Consider the following 21,714-nt stretch of genomic DNA (forward strand, 5'->3'; position numbering starts at 1 on the left):
CATCTAAATATGTACGCATGTAAAATGAGATTAGATCATTCATGCCCTATATCTATATCTGGCAGATGAAGTTTCTTCTTGAAGACGTATCTATAGTATAATCATCTCTAGCTATTTTCTGCCTGCCACAATGAAAGCAACCTTACCCACCTGAGGTAATGCAGAAATGGTAAGACTATTTCTATATTACAACTACATTAGAGGCTTTATGGTACGCTTTTCCTAAATTCTTAATAAAGAGTATAGCAACTGTTTAATTAACTACAGATTAAAAGTACTGTAAAAGTAAACAGTAGCAGTTTTTGTACAGATACACAATTCCAAATTCAACTTCAGTTTCCCTGTGTGGGCTGGAAGGTGGGTATAAGCTGAAAACAAGGTAATGTATAACAGGAAGGCTTATTCTTTCTCTCCCCCCTCCTCCCAAATCTGGAAAAAGCCGGATTCAGGAACGTTAACCTATGCTATTTCCATGAGATGCAAAATTTCTTAGAAAAATTCCCAGGAAAAAAGTTCTAAACTGTCACCAATCAGAAAGCATGATACCACCTGAATTGACTTCTCAGAGGAACATCAGAACACCCAGACTGGGTTCATACATTGCATTAAGCCATAATTTGTTTTATCATGGTTTGTTGAATAATTATTTACTGAATAATCTGCAGCTAGGCCAACATAACACACTAAGTTTAATCAAATACGCCATATTATAGCTTAGTGTATTTTGTGATACTGATTGCTGCCCCACCTAGAAGGCATCCCAAAACTATGTAAGAGGACTTCTGTTGACAAAGTAGGTGACCAAAACACAAGAAAAGTATCAGTATAGAAAGAAGCAGGATATTAAAGTTTTACTTGTAATTATCTTCTAACTCTTTTGCTCAAAATAATAAATGTATCAACTTCACCAAAAATGAAAACAGAAAGCAAGAAGTACCTAATTGCTTTGATTCTACAATTATATCACATGCAGAAGGTCTTTAAAATAATATTGAAGATTGAAAACTCCTCGTTGTAAACATATATACTTGATCAAGGTTCTATGTTTCATAACTTATGACTTTCTTTCCTGCCCTCCACAGACAGGACTGGGGCTAGCCAAACATCATACAAAATTCACGTCATGCTGGAATTTTACCTGAGCGCGCCAAGAAATTGTGTCCAGATGTTACTGATGACAACGTAGTGACTGAAGTGTTAAAAGTTAGCATAGAAGTAGCTTCTCTTTCTAAACTATTCTAATGTTCCCTTTTCTTCAGTTCGAATATGGATAGAACAAGCTGCTGTAAGCTTTAGTTACAGCCAATACATTCAAACATGTTCTCCAGACATAACTTTGAAAATGTAAGACATATGTTTATAGAAATAATAATGAAAATGGTTCCACATTTTTAAAGAAAACTTAGACCATGGTCACATTCAGCATCTTGAGAAGATAACAGAGAGACACAAATTCATTTTACAAATTAATATTCAAATGTATTTAACATGTACATTCCAACATATTGATTTGTCTATATTGGCACTTGGAATCCTGCATAGAAATGGATGAAAGAACTAAAATGGGATTTCAAATCCAGTTTTTATCTAGTGTATATGAAGAACGATTATTGTGTTATCAACTAAACTTGTTAATAATGGGAGATTTCTTTGGCAATGATTTCATCAAACTAAAAGCCTTGGATTTTTTTTTAAGTCAATGTTAATGCACATAGTGTTTTCCCTCCTTTAAATGTAGCTATGATTGGAAATAAGACTTAAACATCTCACACTCCCTCCTCTCTGACATGCATTTGCCTCCATTAATCACAGTTTAGAATTACAGTGGCATTTAAACAAGTATTAAAGTTAGTCAATATTCAACATTAAAACAGCATTCAAAATTCAATTCTAGACTTAATTTAGAATAAAAAATCTGGCTGATATTAATAATCTTAAGATCAATGCCAATACAAGTCTTCATAATGACAATGCTGCCATAAAGAATTCAGACCAAAAAGGGATATTCTCTGGTCTTCTCCACAAGAAGCCTTAACTATCTCTTAAAATACCTTATATTTATTAACATACAACAATGCTTTCATTCTCTGCAGGAATTTGCTAAAAAGCAAGTCCTAAATAATTATTTCATGGTTGGTTAAGGGATTAAACAAATTCCATATATAGTAGTTCAGCTCTCCATACCAAAATTTTGGAGAGCATCTTTGTATACTTTGTACTGTATATAGCACCGTTTATAATCCAAGCACCTATCCCTTTTCTCATTTTTTTTTATAGTAAAGACACTGTTCTGTATGTCTAAGGAGACTAAGTGCAAGTTGTTCACAGGTTAGTATATTTCCAGTTGGAATATGAAATGAAATAGTGTGAGCAGGATGGAGAACTTATAGTTATGAAATCCCATTAGCCCAAACCAGGACAACAAATAGCAAGGAAAGCTGGAAGTAACAGTTCACATCATGTGTAAGGCTATAGTTTCTCCAGGCTTGTGAGCAGTGATTCCATACACCTGTTAAGTCATTTTCTCTTTTTTTCAAGAGCTGTTAAATGGCTTAAACAAGACATTTCATAGTATTTTAGGACCACTTTGAAATGAAACTTGAAAAGACTTATAGTCTGAAAGTATGTGTGTTTGTTGAGAAGGTCTCCAATGTTCAATGAGGCTTACTCTGAAGGAGTATTTGTATGTTTTTTCAAAAGTAAGAATATATATAAAATATCTATGGTCCCCATTACCAGTTGTTATTTCAAGTATATTCACTATAAAATTCAGTTTTAGATTTCAGCTAATGGCTCTACCAGCAATATTTAATACTTAGAATTTCACCTGATTAGAGAGGCCAGTTATGATTTAAACTCAAATATTTGTCTAATACTGTACATATACATATATACCCATATACATATGCGTATGCACGTACATATACGGATACATATATACATATATAATCTCCATCCATCTATCTGTGTTAAGCTAGGCTATCTTCTATTTTACAAAAAAAATATATTGAGCATTGTAATGCAAAACCTTACTACATACAGTACAATCGTTAGTTATGGACAAAACAGCATTCTCTCCACAGCGGACAGTGCAATTCCATGGGAAAAAATTATATTGAGAGAATACAAAATTGTATATAGTCACAATACTGTACTTATTCTGTTTGTGCAATATTAAGTTATAACTCAAGCTTACTTAATAACTGTACTGCTTGAGCATTTCCTGCACAGGCAGACATTCTAAACAATTGTGTTTAAAATAACAATCCCCTTTACCTGGTTACCCACAGTAGGCTTAAAGCAGTTTTTGAAACTTTACATTGAATATGAGATTATACATTGAACAATGTTTTAAGTACATGTCCAGCTAATTCAAATGAAACATTCCAAGACAAATTCCCTTTTGTCACTGATGGTGGCTTAAATGGTATTTACTTACTCATCTGTTGTAAACATATGTATGTTAGCATGTGTTACACCTTTTTTATATCACACGCTGAATTGCCAGTTCTCTAATCACCATGACATAAATTCCTCATGCTTGCATAAGATAACTTTTATAATCTCAAATTATCTTATGCTGATTTATGATTGAAATAAAGATGTGATTGATTGCATAAGATGATCAAACAGAGGCTATTTAATAACCAAAATTGTGTCTAGATGTTTTTCTTCAAAACAGCTAATTCACTTAATGCACCTGAACGTTAATTCCTGACATTTGCCTTCATCTGTTCAGTCTTTGTGTCACAAATTCTCGGTACATGATAGATATATATATGAGTAGCAGAAAAACCACAAAAAAATCATCTAAAAATCCCAATATTCCAAACAAAGCTTCAGGTATAAAGTCCAACGGTGATGCAAGGTACAACAAGGCTCCCAGGAGACAGAGGAATATTCTGATGCGGAACATCCAGAAGAGACCACCGACAGAAAACATTTCTCTGAACGCATGACGCAATAATGTAGGTAAATCCATAATCCTTTCCATAATCTAAACAAGACACACACAATCAAAATTTGTTTGTCGTATGCACAACATGTAATTTGTCAGAGGAGCATTTAACAGTTCACAACGGAGGCTTTTAATGTGCAATCAAATGTTATCACTTTAGAGAGAGCTAAATCGCTTTTCCCAGTACTTTTAGCTGCACGATCTATAGTGGTCAATAAGAACCCAAACCTAATAGAAAAAAATAATGCATCAGAATCTCTTCATAACATACATACAAATATTAAACAAGCTAATTGAACAAGCAAAACATATTTAAATAACATGGATGTTCAAAGCCTTCTGAGGAGGGCTTTAGTCACAGGAAGTGCTCCCCCAAAGTCACTCCTTGAAGCATCAAGGCAGTCACATCCTTCTCCCCAAAGCTTTGTGCTGCTTATTCAAGATTGTCTGTCCGTGTACGTACACACAGGAGATGCTTCTGCTAGGGCCGCTATCAGGAGGACATAAGTCACCTTTATATTTCAAGGAATATAGGCTTTGGAGGGCATTTGGTATAAGCAAAGTGTCCCTCCAAATTATTTGCATAGCTTCATTAAATAAGAAAGACCAACATCATAATTCTTCAATAGCAGACAGAGCTTGACCGACAGTGGCTTGTCAAAGGTTACCAAACTAATTCATGGCTTAAATGAGATTTGGACTAGAGATCGTTCTGCTTATAGCTCTCTCTTCTAACTGCATTAGTAGTTTTTGAGCAAGTCTGTTTGGCAATGCAGGTTGTGCATTGCTATAAAAGCCTATGAGTAAAGAACAACTGCAGTTATTGGCCACATCTCTGTGGTATAAGTTACTATGGTATGGATAGCATTACACAGGAAGAGATACTGTAGGGTTGAAGCACTGTATTGCTGAGATAGCAGAAAGGCAGAATTGCTGACGTTTGGGAGAAAAAAATTAAGAATTATCCTGCTAGCACAGTGCTTCTCAACCTTGGCAAGTTTTAAGACGTGTGGACTTCAACTCCCCAGCATGCTGGCTGGGGGATTCTTGGAGTTGAAGTCCACACGTCTTAAAACTTGCCAAGGTTGAGAAGCACTGTGCTAGACTATCTTAGATTTCAGAAGTTCGTATTTTTTTAGCAAATCTCTTATTTTTATCCTAAATTATACACTAAGAATTATACTAATAAGGATGGTTCTTTATCTTACTTACGATTCCACTAATCTGTCTGAATGATTTAAAACTATGGTTTTTAAGTCCCTCTTCCGAGCGACATGGGACTTGGAAGCAAAGGAGGAAGAAGACAAAGACTGCTGCTCCAACAATGCTGCACAATGCGATGTGAACTGGGGAAGGAAATAGGGACTGACAAACATGGGAACAATTCACATCCATTCTGTATTTCTGAGACTGAAAGAGGAACTGCCCTTTGTCTTAGAAGTCAGCTAGGAGACAATGGCCATGGCTATTATTAAGAGAAAGATTGAAGTGCCTTATCTTGCCTCTTTATTTTGGAGGCACTTGGCAACACTGAAGTTGAAAGAAGGGGTTATCCCTTCACTTGTACTTGCTGCCCCACCTTCAGTTCCCAAAGCTGGGAATATAGCTGGGGCTTGTCAAGCTTATGTAGAGAAATGCAGCATTTGTCATAATGAGCAGAACTGCGGACACCTATTTCAATTGCTCTACCCCCATACATACCGATCTTGGCTGTCCCGAGAATCTCCGGTTATAATCACTAACATCATGGAGCACCTGTGCTGCATCCTCTTGTCCCTCATCAAAGAGTGGCAAAAATAAAGTTACCTGAATAAAAAACCAGGGATTTAATATCTTCATGCAGAATCCCCCTTTTTCCTAATACAATACTGTATATTTAAAGGTGTATATACCTAAGAGTAATTTGTCAAGCAAAAAGCTTTGGGAAGAATGCAGCTGCAGAGATATTCCTGCCAGGTCTTTCTTACAATCTATAGGTATTAAGCATATTATTAAGGTTACTTATTATCCTTTAAAACTATTTAACAACTGTGTTGTTCAGGAGGGCATAGAATTAGATTAATAAAATATAAGAAAACAAACCACTTAATTTAAAAAGCAGAATAAAAATATCATTAAAGAGCAGTGCAAATGATCTATTAGTACATAATTTGACAAAGGTCTGGGGAAGAGAAATAAAGATATCTGGAAACAAAAAAAAAGAGAGAGACCAAAATACAGATACCAGGTGAGCCTGGTGAATATTTCACACCTGGGATAGCTAGAGAGAAAGGCCTCAGGTGTAATCTTACAGTCTAAGTAAGTAAACATGGAAGGTGGTCAAGTGATTAAACTGGCCCCAAGCCACTTGAGGCATTAAAAATTAAAAGTGAACAAGAAAAGGACTGGCAACCATTGCAGATGGTGAAATATTGGCATAATATGGCAATGCTTGTCAGACCTATGTGATATTCCAGTTGCCTTGCTTTGAATTCTGAACTTTCTTGACCATTTTGAAGCCCTATATATAACAAATTGGGAGTAATCCAAAAAGGATCTGAAAACCTACGTATCTGTTTTGTGTTGAAGCGCTTGCCAAATTAGTGCTTCAGTAAGAGTCCAAAAAGCCAGGAAATTAAGCACTATAAACTTTTATCTGAATAGTTGCAGGAAGGAAGCTTAAAGGAACATTAAATTATTACTTCTCTGTGGGAGCATTACAGATATTTGATAGTAATATCTGGCTACTTATGTTCTGTTTGGCTTTAACACTAATCCATGAAAACATTTACCTCAAGAAATGTGTGTTAGGTGCTATGGAATTTTTAGTTATTTTTCTATAGAATGTAACTTACCCTATCTTATGATATAATCTCCTGCATTAGATTCTAAAGAAAATTCTGTTATACTCTAGCCACATATTGTATCATTCTTTAAATACATTGCAAGCTAATGTTAAAGACAACAAAAGCAGAACACATAAACCACCAAGTGTATTTAAAATCACAATAAAAAAAAACCTAGGACCTAAACTCCACAAGTTTCCATTTACGCTTAGAATAAAGCATACAACAACATTTGTAAAATTAGGACTAGAATTTTACATCAAGATATCAAATTATTACCGTCTGTCTGCAGATAGGGCAGTGTATTGCACCTAGCCATGATCCGCACCTCCAATAAGCAATAATGCAGGAACCTAAAGAAAATAATGTATTATGTTCTTAAACTCTAAATACCTGAATGTAAGTCACTATCTCACTAAATAAATAGCTGTTCACCAGAGCTGATGAACTATTCAAAATTATTTGCCAGTTTAAGACACTGAATCTCAGAAGAGACCAAAGGATTCAGCATTATTTACAAACAGCACTGAAATACGCATTATCTGAATTCTTTGCCCAAATACTCACAATCCCTACATTGGCTCATGAAACTTGTATTATAAGAGTTGCCACAAATCTAGTCAAAATTAATACATTTCATGAGTTACTATAAAGCTAATAGAAGTTAAAGGTATAAACGGACAAAAAAATTGCTATGTAGCAGCTATCCACTTTATACATTTTAAAAGGCATGACTGACTGACTGATATATATGAAGTATCTAATATCAACAAGAGAAAATCAGCTGAAATAATTGAAATTGAATTCTTCACTTCTGTAAGACCAATCCATTTGCAAAAACAGCCCTGCTTTGCATATTTCCTCAGCAACTCTTACCATTTCATGGAATATAAGAAATTATTTTTTCTTTTTGCATACCACAGAAAAGATGTCCACAGTTTGTTTCAATAGGAAATGCAGCCTGTTGTAAACACACTGGGCAGGACATATCAGTATAGAAATGTTGTCTGTCACCGACTACATTTTCCTGGAAAAAATGAAAAATATAATCATCTCAAGCAGAACAAATTATTTTACCAGTGACAAGCTGCAAAATAGTCAGATCTATAGCTCTCCATTTGCCAAATGATGGCTGAGGGCCCCAAAAATCTAGGTCCCAAGTGAAAGATCTCAGCTATCAGACCTGAGAAAGCACTGTGGCTGTATATCTCCAAATCAGAGCAAAAAGAGATGAACTACATCACTGTTTTTCAAATTTGGCTGGGGAATTCTGGGAGTTGAAGTCCATGCATCTTAAAGTTGCCAAGTTTGAAAAACAGTGAGCTATATGGATCCACGCAAAACGATTTCATTTGTTTCTTATGTACATTCTGCCAAGTTCTTGAGAGCAAGCAAATATTATGACATTGTTACCAACTTCAGCAGTTCCAGTAAATTAATGGGAACAGGTATAAATGTTTGCTTTTTAGAATAGTTATTGGTTCTTTTTAAAAAATATCCTAACATCACTGTGAAAAGACATTTCAACAGGGTTGTTCTCAGTACACCTCATCCATGCCTTCCAAGCTTTTCCTGTTCAGACAGGAATGCTGACCAGAAAGCCCTCCTATCTGCAGAAAGGGCAAATGTCTTTCTTCTTTACCCTTTCTTCCACAGAATATTATGCAGATAGTATAGGTAGAGTCAGTAGCTTAAACTTAAATTAATATAAAGGTTAATATAATTAATATAAAAGTCATTACTAGCTTGGTCTCTTGTTCCTTTTTTGCTAGCTACTAGTATTAAAATCTCATGTCCAAAAAGCTTTTGCCCTCTGCAGACGTAATTGACTGGTGCAATCTCCTTGTTATTATAACACAGGTGCATAAATTTGCAGAGGTAACTGTCAACCCTCAATCAGTAACCCTAACCCTAACCCATTTGGGCAGGGGAAAAGTGTGAGACAGCTGAAGTCAGCAGATGTAATCAACTAGTATGCAAAACTCATTGGTGGGCAAAAAAGGGACAAGAAGCCCTAACTTGTGTCCCACTGGTTTTAATGGGTTAATCCTGAGCAGATCTGGATTTCTTCTATTTTCCCTTCTTTGCTGCTTCTTTCTTTAGTAAATGTTCTAAATATGTATTTCAGCAAACCCTGCTGACAACTCCCACTTGAGTGTGTACAGAGTGCTTTATGTACAAAAGTATCAATGCCTATCCTTGAAATGATGTATTATAGTCAAATTTGTTTTTAGCACAAGAAACTAAGGTATCTAAGCCCCATCAAGCTCAAGCGTATCTACATTTGGTGATTACATGAGAAATTTTCTGATATAATTGGTTTAGATCAAAAAGAATACTTTCAAGCATAATTGCATACATACCTGTTCTGACTGTATTTGTTGTCTAACTGCCCTCACTAGCTCTTGGTTCTCTGGATGAATATCTGGGTGCCCATCTCTGTTAACAGAAGAAATACTACTAATAAAACTTTTCAAAAATGGAATCAGACAGAACAATATTAATTCTTCATGTTCAGAATTCTAAGGGACTCTAGTTCTTTGCATGCTAATGTTATTTTCAACAGCTACTACGTCACTTGACCAAGGCTGTAGAACAAAATCTCCAAAAATAGTATTAATCAAGGTGTAAAATAAATATACTAAAACAATAAAAGTTTTTAGTAACCCATTGTGCTTAAGGCAAAAGTGACAATGCATTATTTTTCTTTTGTATAGCTACATCCTTAGCCAAACAGGTTTTTCATCGTATTTCCTCACTGACCATATAAACATTATTTGGAGGTAAACATGCAAATCCAACTTTAAAATGGTTTAAATAACAACATCCACAGTAAAACAAGCAAACAAATCTTATACGTGAAAGGAACTGTCATAATTCTATTTAATGTTCTTAATTGGCTAATTTAAGAGTTAGTCAGCATAGTAACTATGTGACTCAAATCTGAGTTCTGTTTAAGCCTTATACCACAATAATGCTTTCTCTAAGATAAAGGTAAAGGTTTCCCTTGATATTAAGTCCAGTTGTGTCCAACTCTAGGGGGCGGTGCTCATCTCCGTTTCAAAGCCGAAGAGCCGGCATCTGTCTGTAGACACTTCCATGGTCATGTGGCCGGCATGACTACACAGAACGCCGTTACCTGCCTGCTGAACGCCGGCATCTGTCTGTAGACACTTCCATGGTCATGTGGCCGGCATGACTACACAGAACGCCGTTACCTATTAATCTACTCACATTTGCATGTTTTCGAACTGCTAGGTTGGCAGGAGCTGGGACTAGCAACGGGAGCTCACCCCGTCACGCGGATTCGAACCGCCAACCTTCCGATCGGCAAGCTCAGCAGCTCAGTGGTTTAACCCGCAGCGCCACCGCATCCCCTAATGCTTTCTCTACTTTTATCCAATTTGTTTTAATTACATTACATATGTTCAGTATCTATATGTGGGGCTGGGAGGCTAATCAAAATTTATTTTAATTATCCTACTCGATGAATGAGATTAAAAGAAAGTAATCCAAGATCAATAAACATTACAGCTTAACTGGAGATTTGAACCAAATCTCTACAACTTGAAAGCATGTTCATCAGCAATCTCTTCTGGATGCTGCTCCCAGAATGTATAACCAGTAACAAAACTGTTATTCCAGATAACTTAATTTACAAGAAATGAGTAAAATTGACATACTGCAACAATAACAACAACAAAACCTTCTAGTACTATCAACTTCTTACTTCACCTTACCTTAGTAGCATATACGTCAGCGCAACAAGGAATGTGAAGCTAAGCGCTACTGCCAGCAGAACCTGGTTGCTTATTCCTTCTATCATTGAATCATTACCTAGCACCAGTCTCTGAACTTCAGTTTCCTGGCTGGCCATTCCAGGGCTAGAACTCAAGAAACATATATATACACATTTATACATTGGCACAAACATCATACTATTCTAGTTTACAAACAAACAAAAACATATAAACTTCCACATATTTTGGCACATTACTTGACTTTCAAATGGCTAAGATTAATTCCAGGAACTCCCTATCAAAATATCCTTTGACGTTCCCCATACACTAAAACCAGGATAATACTGTGTGATATTCTGATAGCTTGGACCAGTGTTTCTCAACCTTGGCAACTTTAAGATGTGTGGACTTCAACTCCCAGAATTCAGTGGCTGTGGAATTCTGGGAGTTGAAGTCCACACGTCTTAAAGTTGCCAAGGTTGAGAAACACTGGCCTGGACCATGACAGTCCAGTTTCAAAGATGCCATCAGGGGAAGTAGCAATAAAAAGTCCTGGAATGAAAATGGTTCCAGAAAGTAGAAAAGGGAAGCCACAGAATGCATAACAAGACACATATAAATTAGACATGTACTAAAGGCAGATTCTACACCCAAGACTTATATTTTAAAACAAAGAATACTGAGTCATAGCAATAACCTGAGTTTTTTTTTCCAAAGAGCATTCTGGACTTCAGTTTGAGGAGGGACTGCACATGAGATGAATGATGGCACTACTATTATGAATGATTATGAACTGTAATGTGCTTGGCTTGTTAGCAGATAACTGATTTTAATATTTTTTAGGATACGTTAGATGAAGGTGAAAAGGTGAAAGGTCCCCTGTGCAAGCACTGAGTCATGTCTGACCCTTTGGGGGGACGCTGCTTTCGCGATGTTTTCTTGGCAGACTATAGAGTGGGGTGGTTTGCCATTGCCTTCCCCAGGTGTCACCTTCACCAGCAAGCTGGGTGCTCATTTTACCAACCTCAGAAGGATGGAAGGCTGAGTTGACCTGAGCCGGCTACCCGAGAATCCAGCTTCCGCTGGGATTGAACTTGGGTCGTGGGGAGAGTTTCGGTTGCAATACTGCCGCCTACCACTCTGCCCCACACGAGGCTTATTATTATCTGTTAGATGGATTATTGATTTTTTTCTTATAAATTGTGAATTTATTATTGTAATGACGATATTTCTGTTTGTAAAGCTGTTTGGATTCCAATGACTAAAAGCACTTCCAGTAAATAACAAATAAATAACCGAAGAACCTAAACCTAAGCAGTGAGGAAAGATGCAGTATACTTAAATAGGGATAAGTAGCAGTAATAAATGTTTGTCCCAAAATACATGCAGAACATAGTTTCCTCCAAACAGCCCAAAAGATCATCCTACACTTAAAGCTTAGACTGTGATGGATTATATCCTACTCAGATTGAAGTCTCAATTTCTAGGAATTAAGAACCAATGCAATCTTCTCTCTGGTAAACTAAACTGGAGGTGACATGTTCTGGGTTTTCTCTCCACATTTCAAGCCTCCAGCAAATTAAAAAAGGTGCTTTTTTACCAGCAATTCTTCCTTGGAGACTGAAACAATCTGTCCTTGCCTATTCTCCTCCACTCAGAGGTTTTTCAGTACCAGAGTTTGACCCTTGGAACATGGAAATAAAGATTGGCAGAAGCATGCGCAGAACACCTCTCCTCTACCACTAAGCAAAGCAGTTTCCTGTCTGCCTATGCTTAGAATTTAGGGTGCTATTAATTACATGGAAAAAGCCACCCCTACTTATACTCTCTGTATCCCTCTTTAGCCAAACAGCCAAATGATTGTTGTTGTTGTTGTTTATTCGTTTAGTCGCTTCCGACTCTTCGTGACTTCATGGACCAGCCCACGCCAGAGCTTCCTGTCGGTCGTCAACACCCCCAGCTCCCCCAGGGACGAGTCCGTCACCTCTAGAATATCATCCATCCATCTTGCCCTTGGTCGACCCCTCTTCCTTTTGCCTTCCACTCTCCCTAGCATCAGCATCTTCTCCAGGGTGTCCTGTCTTCTCATTATGTGGCCAAAGTATTTCAGTTTTGCCTTTAGTATCATTCCCTCAAGTGAGCAGTCTGGCTTGATTTCCTGGAGGATGGACTGGTTGGATCTTCTTGCAGTCCAAGGCACTCTCAGAATTTTCCTCCAACACCACAGTTCAAAAGCATCGATCTTCCTTCGCTCAGCCTTCCTTATGGTCCAGCTCTCACAGCCATATGTTACTACAGGGAACACCATTGCTTTAACTATGCGGGCCTTTGTTGTCAGTGTGATGTCTCTGCTCTTAACTATTTTATCGAGATTTGTCATTGCTCTTCTCCCAAGGATTAAGCGTCTTCTGATTTCCTGACTGCAGTCAGCATCTGCAGTAATCTTTGCACCTAGGAATACAAAGTCTTTCACTGCTTCTACATTTTCTCCCTCTATTTGCCAGTTATCAATCAAGCTGGTTGCCATAATCTTGGTTTTTTTGAGGTTTAGCTGCAAGCCAGCTTTTGCACTTTCTTCTTTCACCTTCATCATAAGGCTCCTCAGTTCCTCTTCGCTTTCAGCCATCAAAGTGGTATCATCTGCATATCTGAGATTGTTAATGTTTCTTCCAGAGATTTTAACTCCAGCCTTGGATTCCTCAAGGCCAACTTGTCGCATGATGTGTTCTGCATACAAGTTGAATAGGTAGGGTGAGAGTATACAGCCCTGCCGTACTCCTTTCCCAATCTTAAACCAGTCTGTTGTTCCGTGGTCTGTTCTTACTGTTGCTACTTGGTCGTTATACAGATTCTTCAGGAGGCATACAAGATGACTTGGTATCCCCATAACACTAAGAACTTTCCACAATTTGTTATGGTCCACACAGTCAAAGGCTTTAGAATAGTCAATAAAACAGAAATAGATGTTTTTCTGAAACTCCCTGGCTTTTTCCATTATCCAGCGGATATTGGCAATTTGGTCTCTAGTTCCTCTGCCTTTTCTAAACCCAGCTTGTACATCTGGCAATTCTCGCTCCATGAACTGCTGAAGTCTACCTTGCAGGATCTTGAGCATTACCTTACTGGCATGTGAAATGAGTGCCACTGTTCGATAGTTTGAACATTCTTTAGTGTTCCCCTTTTTTGGTATGGGGATATAAGTTGATTTTTTCCAGTCTGATGGCCATTCTTGTGTTTTCCAAATTTGCTGGCATATAGCATGCATTACCTTGACAGCATCATCTTGCAAGATTTTGAACAGTTCAGCTGGGATGCCGTCGTCTCCTGTTGCCTTGTTATTAGCAATGCTTCTTAAGGCCCACTCAACCTCACTCTTCAGGATGTCTGGCTCTAGCTCACCGACCACACCGTCAAAGCTATCCCCGATATTGTTATCCTTCCTATACAGGTTTTCTGTATATTCTTGCCACCTTTTCTTGATCTCTTCTTCTTCTGTTAGGTCCTTGCCATCTTTGTTTTTGATCATACCCATTTTTGCCTGGAATTTACCTCCAATGTTTCTAATTTTCTGGAAGAGGTCTCTTGTCCTTCCTATTCTATTGTCTTCTTCCACTTCCGCACATTGCTTGTTTAAAAATAATTCCTTATCTCTTCTGGCTAACCTCTGGAATTTTGCATTTAATTGGGCATATCTCCCCCTATCACTGTTGCCTTTTGCTTTCCTTCTTTCTTGGGCTACTTCTAGTGTCTCAGCAGACAGCCATTTTGCCTTCTTGGTTTTCTCTTTCTTTGGGATGTATTTTGTTGCCGCCTCCTGAACAATGCTGCCAACTTCTGTCCAGAGTTCTTCCGGGACCCTATCTACTAAGTCCAGTCCCTTAAATCGATTCTTCACCTCCACTGCATATTCCTTAGGAATATTAGTGAGCTCATATCTAGCTGATCTGTGGGTCTTCCCTAATCTCTTTAGTCTGATCCTAAATTGTGCAAGAAGAAGTTCGTGATCTGAACTACAGTCAGCTCCAGGCCTTGTTTTTACCGACTGTACAGATGTCCGCCACCTTTGGCTGCAAAGGATGTAATCAATCTGATTTCGGTGTTGTCCATCTGGTGAAGTCCATGTATAAAGCCGTCTCTTAGGTTGTTGGAAGAGAGTGTTTGTTATGCAGAGTGAATTGTCTTGGCAAAATTCTATCAGCCTGTGTCCTGCTTCGTTTTGTTCTCCCAGGCCATACTTACCTGTAATTCGAGGTGTCATTTGACTGCCCACCTTAGCATTCCAGTCTCCTGTGATGAAAATAACATCTCTTTTAGGCGTGTTGTCCAGTAGGTGCTGCAGATCCTCATAGAACTGCTCTACTTCAGCTTCTTCAGCATTTGTGGTTGGGGCGTATATTTGGATCACTGTGATGTTAGATGGCTTGCCCTGAATTCGAATTGAGATCATTCTGTCGTTTTTTGGGTTGTATCCAAGCACTGCTTTAGCCACTTTACTATTAATTATAAAGGCTACTCCATTTCTTCTGTGGTCCTCTTGTCCGCAGTAGTAGATCTGGTGGTCATTTGATGTGAAGTGGCCCATTCCAGTCCATTTCAGTTCACTGACGCCCAGAATGTCTATCTTTAATCTTGACATCTCACCAATAACCACATCCAATTTGCCCTGGCTCATAGATCTTACATTCCAGGTTCCGATGGTGTGTTGATCCTTAGAACATCGGATTCGCCGTTCACCACCAGCACCGTCGGCCGCTAGCCGTCCTTTCGGCTTTGAGCTAGCTGTGTCATCACGTCTGGGGCTAGTTGAGCTCATCCTCTGTTCCTCCCCAGTAGCATTTTGACCATCTTCCGACCTGGGGGTCTCATCTTCCGATGGTATACCGACATATCTCTGGTTGTACTGATCCATTTAGTTTTCACGGCAAGAATACTGAGGTGGGTTGCCATTACCTTCCCCAGGGATCGCATTTAGTCTGACCTCTCTGTCATGACCTTCCCGTCTTGGGTGGCCCTTCACGGTTTAGCTCATGGCATCATTGAGGTGCTCAAGCTCCAGCACCACGACAAGGTAACGATCCTTTGCTGAAGGCCAAATGATTAGCATAATACAAAAACATTCACCAAAATGCTGATATTCATTTTGATGCAATTTTTCAACACACTAAAAAAAAGAACAGCAGAAGAATCAACCATATTCTTGCCCAAACTCTTCTTGCTCTCTATCCCTGCAATTTTCTACCACGCTTCAGTCTGTCTTCCCCTAATCTCTAGACCAGCCTTTCTCAACCTTTTGACCCTGGAGGAACCCTTGAAATATTTTTCAGGCCTTGGGGAACCCCTGCACACTCAGGCTCAAATATAGGCCACAACTTACAAAATTATTATATTTGTTTAGTATGTAGGACTGTATATATGCATTAACCGTGTTCTTAAACTAAAAATAAAGAATGAAACTTGCCTCTTTAATGTGAAGTTGCCTGAATTTGAAATAATTTTTTAAATAAATCATGATCTCCCAGGGAACCCTGAGCGGGTTCCCTTGGGGGGAGATGGGTGGTAGTACAAATCTGAGAAATAAATAAATAAACCCCTAGTGACTTCTCCCAGAACCCTAGGGTGCCACGGAACCCTGGCTGGGAAACCCTGCTCTAGAATATGCGCAGCCGTAAAACCATCTGGTAGCACTGGGACCTTAGGGTTAGAGAAAGACAAAAATGCATTTAGATAAAAAGCCAATCCATGCAGAGGTTAATGGGTAACTTTTCAGAAAGCCTCTGTGCAAATGCCCAAAAGGGAAATCCTTGCTTTAATATAACGATATTTTTAGATCAATACCCACTCTTTACCTCAGCTGGAAATGAGAAGATTCATCACCACGTCATCAGACAGTTTTCTTCAGAACCAAAGCATTTGTTTCAGACGCTGGAGTTCGAAACCTCTGAGCTGTGCCTTAGAAACAGGGATATTTTCAGGCTACTTCTGAGCTCCATATTTTAGCATAGCATTTGTCTTACATTATTTTCACATCCAGAGATAGGGATATGAATAAATCTATCCTCACATGGAATAAAGCAGAAGAGGATATTAAAAAATCAAGAGAAGGTACCATAAAATCACATCTATTCACAAATAAGCCAAGAATGGAATAGTGAAAAGTACTAACATGAAATTTAATTAATTTTGGAAAAGATTAAAATTTTAAAGTTGAATTCTTGTTCCCATTCAGCTCACGCCGTAAAGCTGCGATTACAACAACGCAGTGTCCATAGAGTCTGCACCCACTTGAATCCCTAACTTTCTTCTAACATTTTGAAATAGATTTGCATTAATGTGCGGTCCTTGAATCCCTCAGCTGGTAGAGAAAAATGTGCTGGCATAAAATTTGCTGACCTGGCTGACCAGCCCTATTTTGCCTCAGCAACAAGGCCGGCAAGTTGTGCTGTCCTTAGTTTTAATGTCAGATGAGTTGCGGAAGGTGGTTGGTGGATTCTGCTCCCATGAAGTGTCACCTACAGGCAGAAAGGGCAACGACCAGTTGCTCACCCTCATGTAGAGCAGAAATGGGGGAAAAGATAAATTTTAATAGATGACTAGATCTCCCCATGCATGTGAAAAGAGGCTTTCTACATTGGAGAAAATTCTTGCAGTCCTCACAGGTATTAGTAGAAGTATATACTCTGGTTGTAAAAAAGAAAAAAATGCCTGCCCTTGCCTTATTATGGTACTCCAGCAACGAATGGGCAATGGTGAGTTTGATTAGCCAACAGCCTGGCTAAGTACAGAGCAGTTTCCCACGTCTTATGTTCTATTGATACTTTCTAAATATATAGTCTTTATTTTCCCACAACCTAAGTAACAAATTTAGGATCCTCTTGCTTTAAACTGTATATTAACTATGAGACATTGGGCGTTCTGCTCTGTACTTCATGGCTCACAGTGGAACTATTCTACAGGCAGAAAGATCTGAAAGAGGGTCTCAACTCTGTCACACGGAAATATAACCATAATGTTAATGATATAGCAGTACATGAAAATTCTACATTTTAAGGCCTATCTTCCTTGTTACTGAACCAGGAAGTTGAAAAAACATCCCAGAAGACAGAAATGATAAACCATGTCCATACTGTTGCCAAGAACTCTATATGGGTATCTTCATGTAGTTACCTCCTCAATTTAAATCAAGGTCTTGCCAGAAATAAGGCTGACAGCTATATAAATTTAAGTAGAGGACCACAGTTGCACCACCCCATTTCACTCCCACCAGAAGTCATCCACAGTCATGATCACACTCTCATACATGGGCCTGAAACCTGATTGAAAAGGGTCCAGATAATCTGCTTACTACAGAACTCTCTGAAGCTGCAGGGTAACCACCTTAACAACCTTCCCCCAAAAGGGGAGGTTGGAGACAGGATGAAAATTGTCCAACACGCTTGGTCCATTGATGGCTTCTTGAGAAGGCAGACCACATCTCTCAAGGATAAATGTACCACCACCTGGACACAGCTAAACATCTTTTCCCAGGAAGACTTAGCTAACCAGGAGGTATATGGATCTAATATACAGGTGGCTGAGCTACCAGGACTGAGAACCCTGTTCACTTCCTCAGGACTAAAAGGATCAAACTTATCCCAGCTAACAGAGCCAGTATGTGCTTCTGTCAACTTTGCAGGACCTGCCACCCAGCCAGAACAGCCTTGCAGGTGCGTAGCTGGCTCCATCCTTCCAAGGAGGGACCAAGTCATTTTAAACAGAATCACCAACCAGAAATCTGAAGATGCTGTAAGGGCAGAAAATTAGGTATGTTTTGTTGCCCTTTACCATCATGAGGTAGCCCTTAATAAAGGCTCTAACTAAGCCAGGTCTGACTGGATTCTTTCATCCCCTCATCCAGAGTTCCTCTGTAAACCAAGACAAACCCTGGCGCTCTGAGCAGGGAGAGGATACATAGGTGCACTCTGATACAAAGATGCAGCCACACTCTTGTTCCAAGCTGCAACCAAGGCTTCAGCCAAACTATGCACCAGATTTTCAGGAGCAACCCCAAGCTCCCTCTGAAAAGCAAATGGGCCCATTGGGTATCTGGGGCAGACCGATGGAAAAGCTATTGCCTCCTTGTAGCAGGGAGCAGTGCCAGACCACTTCAAGGCAATCAGAAAATGATCAGTCCATGATGAGGGAGTGACAGAAATCTTCCCCAAAGCCAGATCATGTCACTGCGCTGAGACAAAAACCAGATGCATTGTGTGACCACCTCTGTGTCATGTCCTTGATGTCTATGGTCACCTGAACCACATCTGAATTCGCACTCAAGGAAGGCAGACTGAAGTCCCCCAGGACCATAAGCTTGGGGAACTCCAGTGGCAACCTGGCTATGGAATTGAACAACTCAGGCAAGGAAGCTGGTATAGCAGTAACAATCCCAACTGATCCCTAGGGCACAAATTTACAAACAGGGTCTCACATCCAGTAATCTGAGAAACAGTGTCTCTACAGCCACCAAAATACCCTGGATGAGCATAGCTATTCCCTGGCCTGGAATTTTAAGACATAAAACGTTCAAATAACTCTTGAAACAGCAGAAAATCATGCTGTCAGAGTTTTTTCCACTGAATTTTGTTGGTGAGATCAGGAGGGTCTCTGGGAATAAAAAAAAAATCATGTTGAATAATTTAGTAAGATTCAAAAACACACCGAATCATAAGTGGGTTGGGTTATCTACCTCTGAGTAAATCTAATGATGACACTAATTAATGTTTCCAGGCTTAAATTTATAGTAAAATATATAGCAATATACATTCTGGAAAACTATTCCTTGAGAATTAACTAACATTTATCTGCTACAGAATTCTTGAGCACATGCCATGCATCCTTTGTACATGGCAAAGGATTCTAAGGCATGTTCTAAAGCACAGAAATGTCTGGGTTTACAAATGGCCTACACCAACAGAAAGGGTGCTCTAGGTTAGGACATTCCCAGTACTTGTCTGGAGTTCTAAAATATGGAGAAAAATTAATAAGTGATGGATAAGATTCCAAAAAAACCCCCTGATATCCTCCTTTAAGAAAACTTAGAGCCCCCCCTTTTTTAATCCATTCAATTGTGTCCAATTCTTGGAGACTGCCTGGATAAGTCCCTGCAGTTTACTTGGCAGGTTTTTCAGAAGTTGTTTGCCATTGCCTCCTTCCTAGGGCTGAAAGGGAGTGACTGGCCCAAGGTCACCCAGCTGGCTTTGTGTCCAAGGCAGAACTAGAACTCATGTCTCCCAGTTTCTAGCCCAGTGCCTTAGCCACTACACCAAACTAGCTCAGAGCTCCCTAGAATAGCTTAAATACAATATTCTATAATCTACTTTATTCTTCAATGCTGTTGCTTGACTCATAAAAGTTTACTGCCATTCATGCTGAATAAAGTGCACCATATAAGCAAGTTTGAAAGGAAAACTACCATGGGGGAGGATACTATTGCAGTAATTCCTCCACTCCAAAGAATCCTGATATATTAAGGGAAATTAATTATGAAGTAAGTTTTCTTGTGAAGAGTTTACTTTGATACATTAAACAGTCTAGAAAATGTACTTGCAGTTTTTGTATTTGAGGATTAAACCTGTCAATATCCCAATCCTAAGAACACCAATGAACCAGGAGCCATCCTACCATTCCAGAGCTTTTCACATGTACTATTTATTCTTGCTAACTGAAGAGCTTCTATTATTGTGTCTACAAAATTTGCTCACTGCAAGATACATCTCTTCGATTTCGAAAAGAGAACACGGAGAAATGACACTTGGCTATCTTCATGTGTCATCTGCTAACTTAATAGGCTAACTTAATAGGCTCCACCCCTCACTCCTCTAAAAAAAAAAGGTGCAAAAAATCCAATTAGTTTTCTTTTTTCACTGGCTGCAATTTAATGTTTTCATTGCAATTTCTTTCCCTAACTTGGCTTTTGCTGCTAGGTGAAGCAGCTACAATTAAAAAACCCAAGACCCCAATACATTATTTGTGTACTGAAGCAGAATTCCTGGCTTACCTACCACTCTCTTTACAAGACAGAATTAGAGTCCAAGGTTTGTCCTGGACTTCCAATTCTGGAGTTTCTGCACTTTCTATGCATGCATTTATAGCAAAGCAACTACCGTACACAGTTAATGCTTTAGAAATTAGCACAGTGTTTCTCAACCTCAGCAACTTTAAGATGTCTGGACTTCAACTCCCAGAATTCTCCAGCCGGCATGATGGCTGGGGAATCCGTGGAGTTGAAGGAAAAATGCTGGATTAGCATAAGAAAAGGTAGAAAAATCAAATATATTTATATATGAAAATGAAAGTCAGCAGTCCTGAGGTATAGCAGGGGCACATCTTAGTCATCATTACGCATGCTTTGCATGCAGAAGTCCTCGGGCTCAAACTCTGGCGCGTCCAGATACACTTGGAAGTGGCCACGGAGAGTCACACCAGGGAATACACCAAGACTGCGCTCCCCTGACATATCTCTGATTAAGTTAACCACAGCGTAGGGAGTTAACCCACTTTCCTGGGTTTGCCTGACACCGTAAGCCGTAAACTAACCACGCAGCCTGGGTTTGTACAAATCTAAGGAAAAATGCACAGATCAGATTCCACTTTCGATTCGGGGTTCTCCCCAAAACTTAACAGAGGAGGATTTCCCATTCCCAGCTATTATTACAACCTTCCAGGCTGTTTAGAAATATCCTTCCATTCGGCACGCCCGGCCCATGTGACGGTCGCTGCTCTTCCGGGGCTTGAAGTTACTACGGATAACTATTTGCAAAAAACGGCGGAAAGGGACCCTAAGGCAGCCCCTCCTCCTCCTCCCCCCCTTAGAAGAGACCATCTCCGCAACTTGGTCATTTCTGCAGGCGGGCGGGACTTCCAAGGTACTTCTGGAGGAGGAGAATTCGGGGAAAGCTGCCTTGCCCAAAGCGGGCAGGAAAAGCCGAATTTCGATACGCTGCGGAAGAACCGCGGCTCCAGCGACGGCAGCGCAGCAAGCGCGGCTGCCCGTGGGTCAGCCCGTGGCATCGGCGCCCGGTCCCGCGCCTCAGTACCTTAGTCCCCGACGGGCGCCGCGAGGCCTGCCAGCGCCGCAGCAGAGGCAGCGACGTGCTCCAGCCAACCCGGCTCCACTCCGCCCCCTTCGCCCTCGGCGTGACTGAGCCAGGCCCGC

General features: G+C 39.6%; 1 protein-coding gene across 4 annotated transcripts; it reads right to left on the minus strand.

Moving 5' to 3' along the window:
• Positions 1 to 1,278: 1,278 nt before the first annotated feature.
• Positions 1,279 to 21,619, minus strand: RNF170 (ring finger protein 170). 4 transcript variants are annotated; one of them, XM_063294900.1, is made up of 8 exons: positions 21,596 to 21,619; positions 16,370 to 16,472; positions 10,524 to 10,673; positions 9,147 to 9,222; positions 7,702 to 7,810; positions 7,063 to 7,136; positions 5,660 to 5,764; positions 1,279 to 3,997 (listed from the first exon to the last, which is right to left on the minus strand). In XM_063294900.1, exons 3-8 carry the CDS (start codon positions 10,658 to 10,660, stop codon positions 3,728 to 3,730), a joined length of 771 nt encoding a protein of 256 aa, XP_063150970.1. In that variant the 5' UTR covers positions 10,661 to 10,673; positions 16,370 to 16,472; positions 21,596 to 21,619; the 3' UTR covers positions 1,279 to 3,727. The 4 variants fall into 4 exon arrangements, with proteins under 4 accessions (XP_063150970.1, XP_063150969.1, XP_063150968.1 ...); XM_063294899.1 differs by lacking the exon at positions 21,596 to 21,619 and having other exon boundaries at positions 10,524 to 10,667; positions 16,370 to 17,550; XM_063294898.1 differs by lacking the exon at positions 21,596 to 21,619 and having other exon boundaries at positions 16,370 to 17,550.
• Between the last annotated feature and the right edge of the window lie 95 nt (positions 21,620 to 21,714).

Source organism: Candoia aspera, chromosome 2, assembly GCF_035149785.1.
Source record: "Candoia aspera isolate rCanAsp1 chromosome 2, rCanAsp1.hap2, whole genome shotgun sequence".
Classification (NCBI taxonomy): domain Eukaryota; kingdom Metazoa; phylum Chordata; class Lepidosauria; order Squamata; family Boidae; genus Candoia; species Candoia aspera.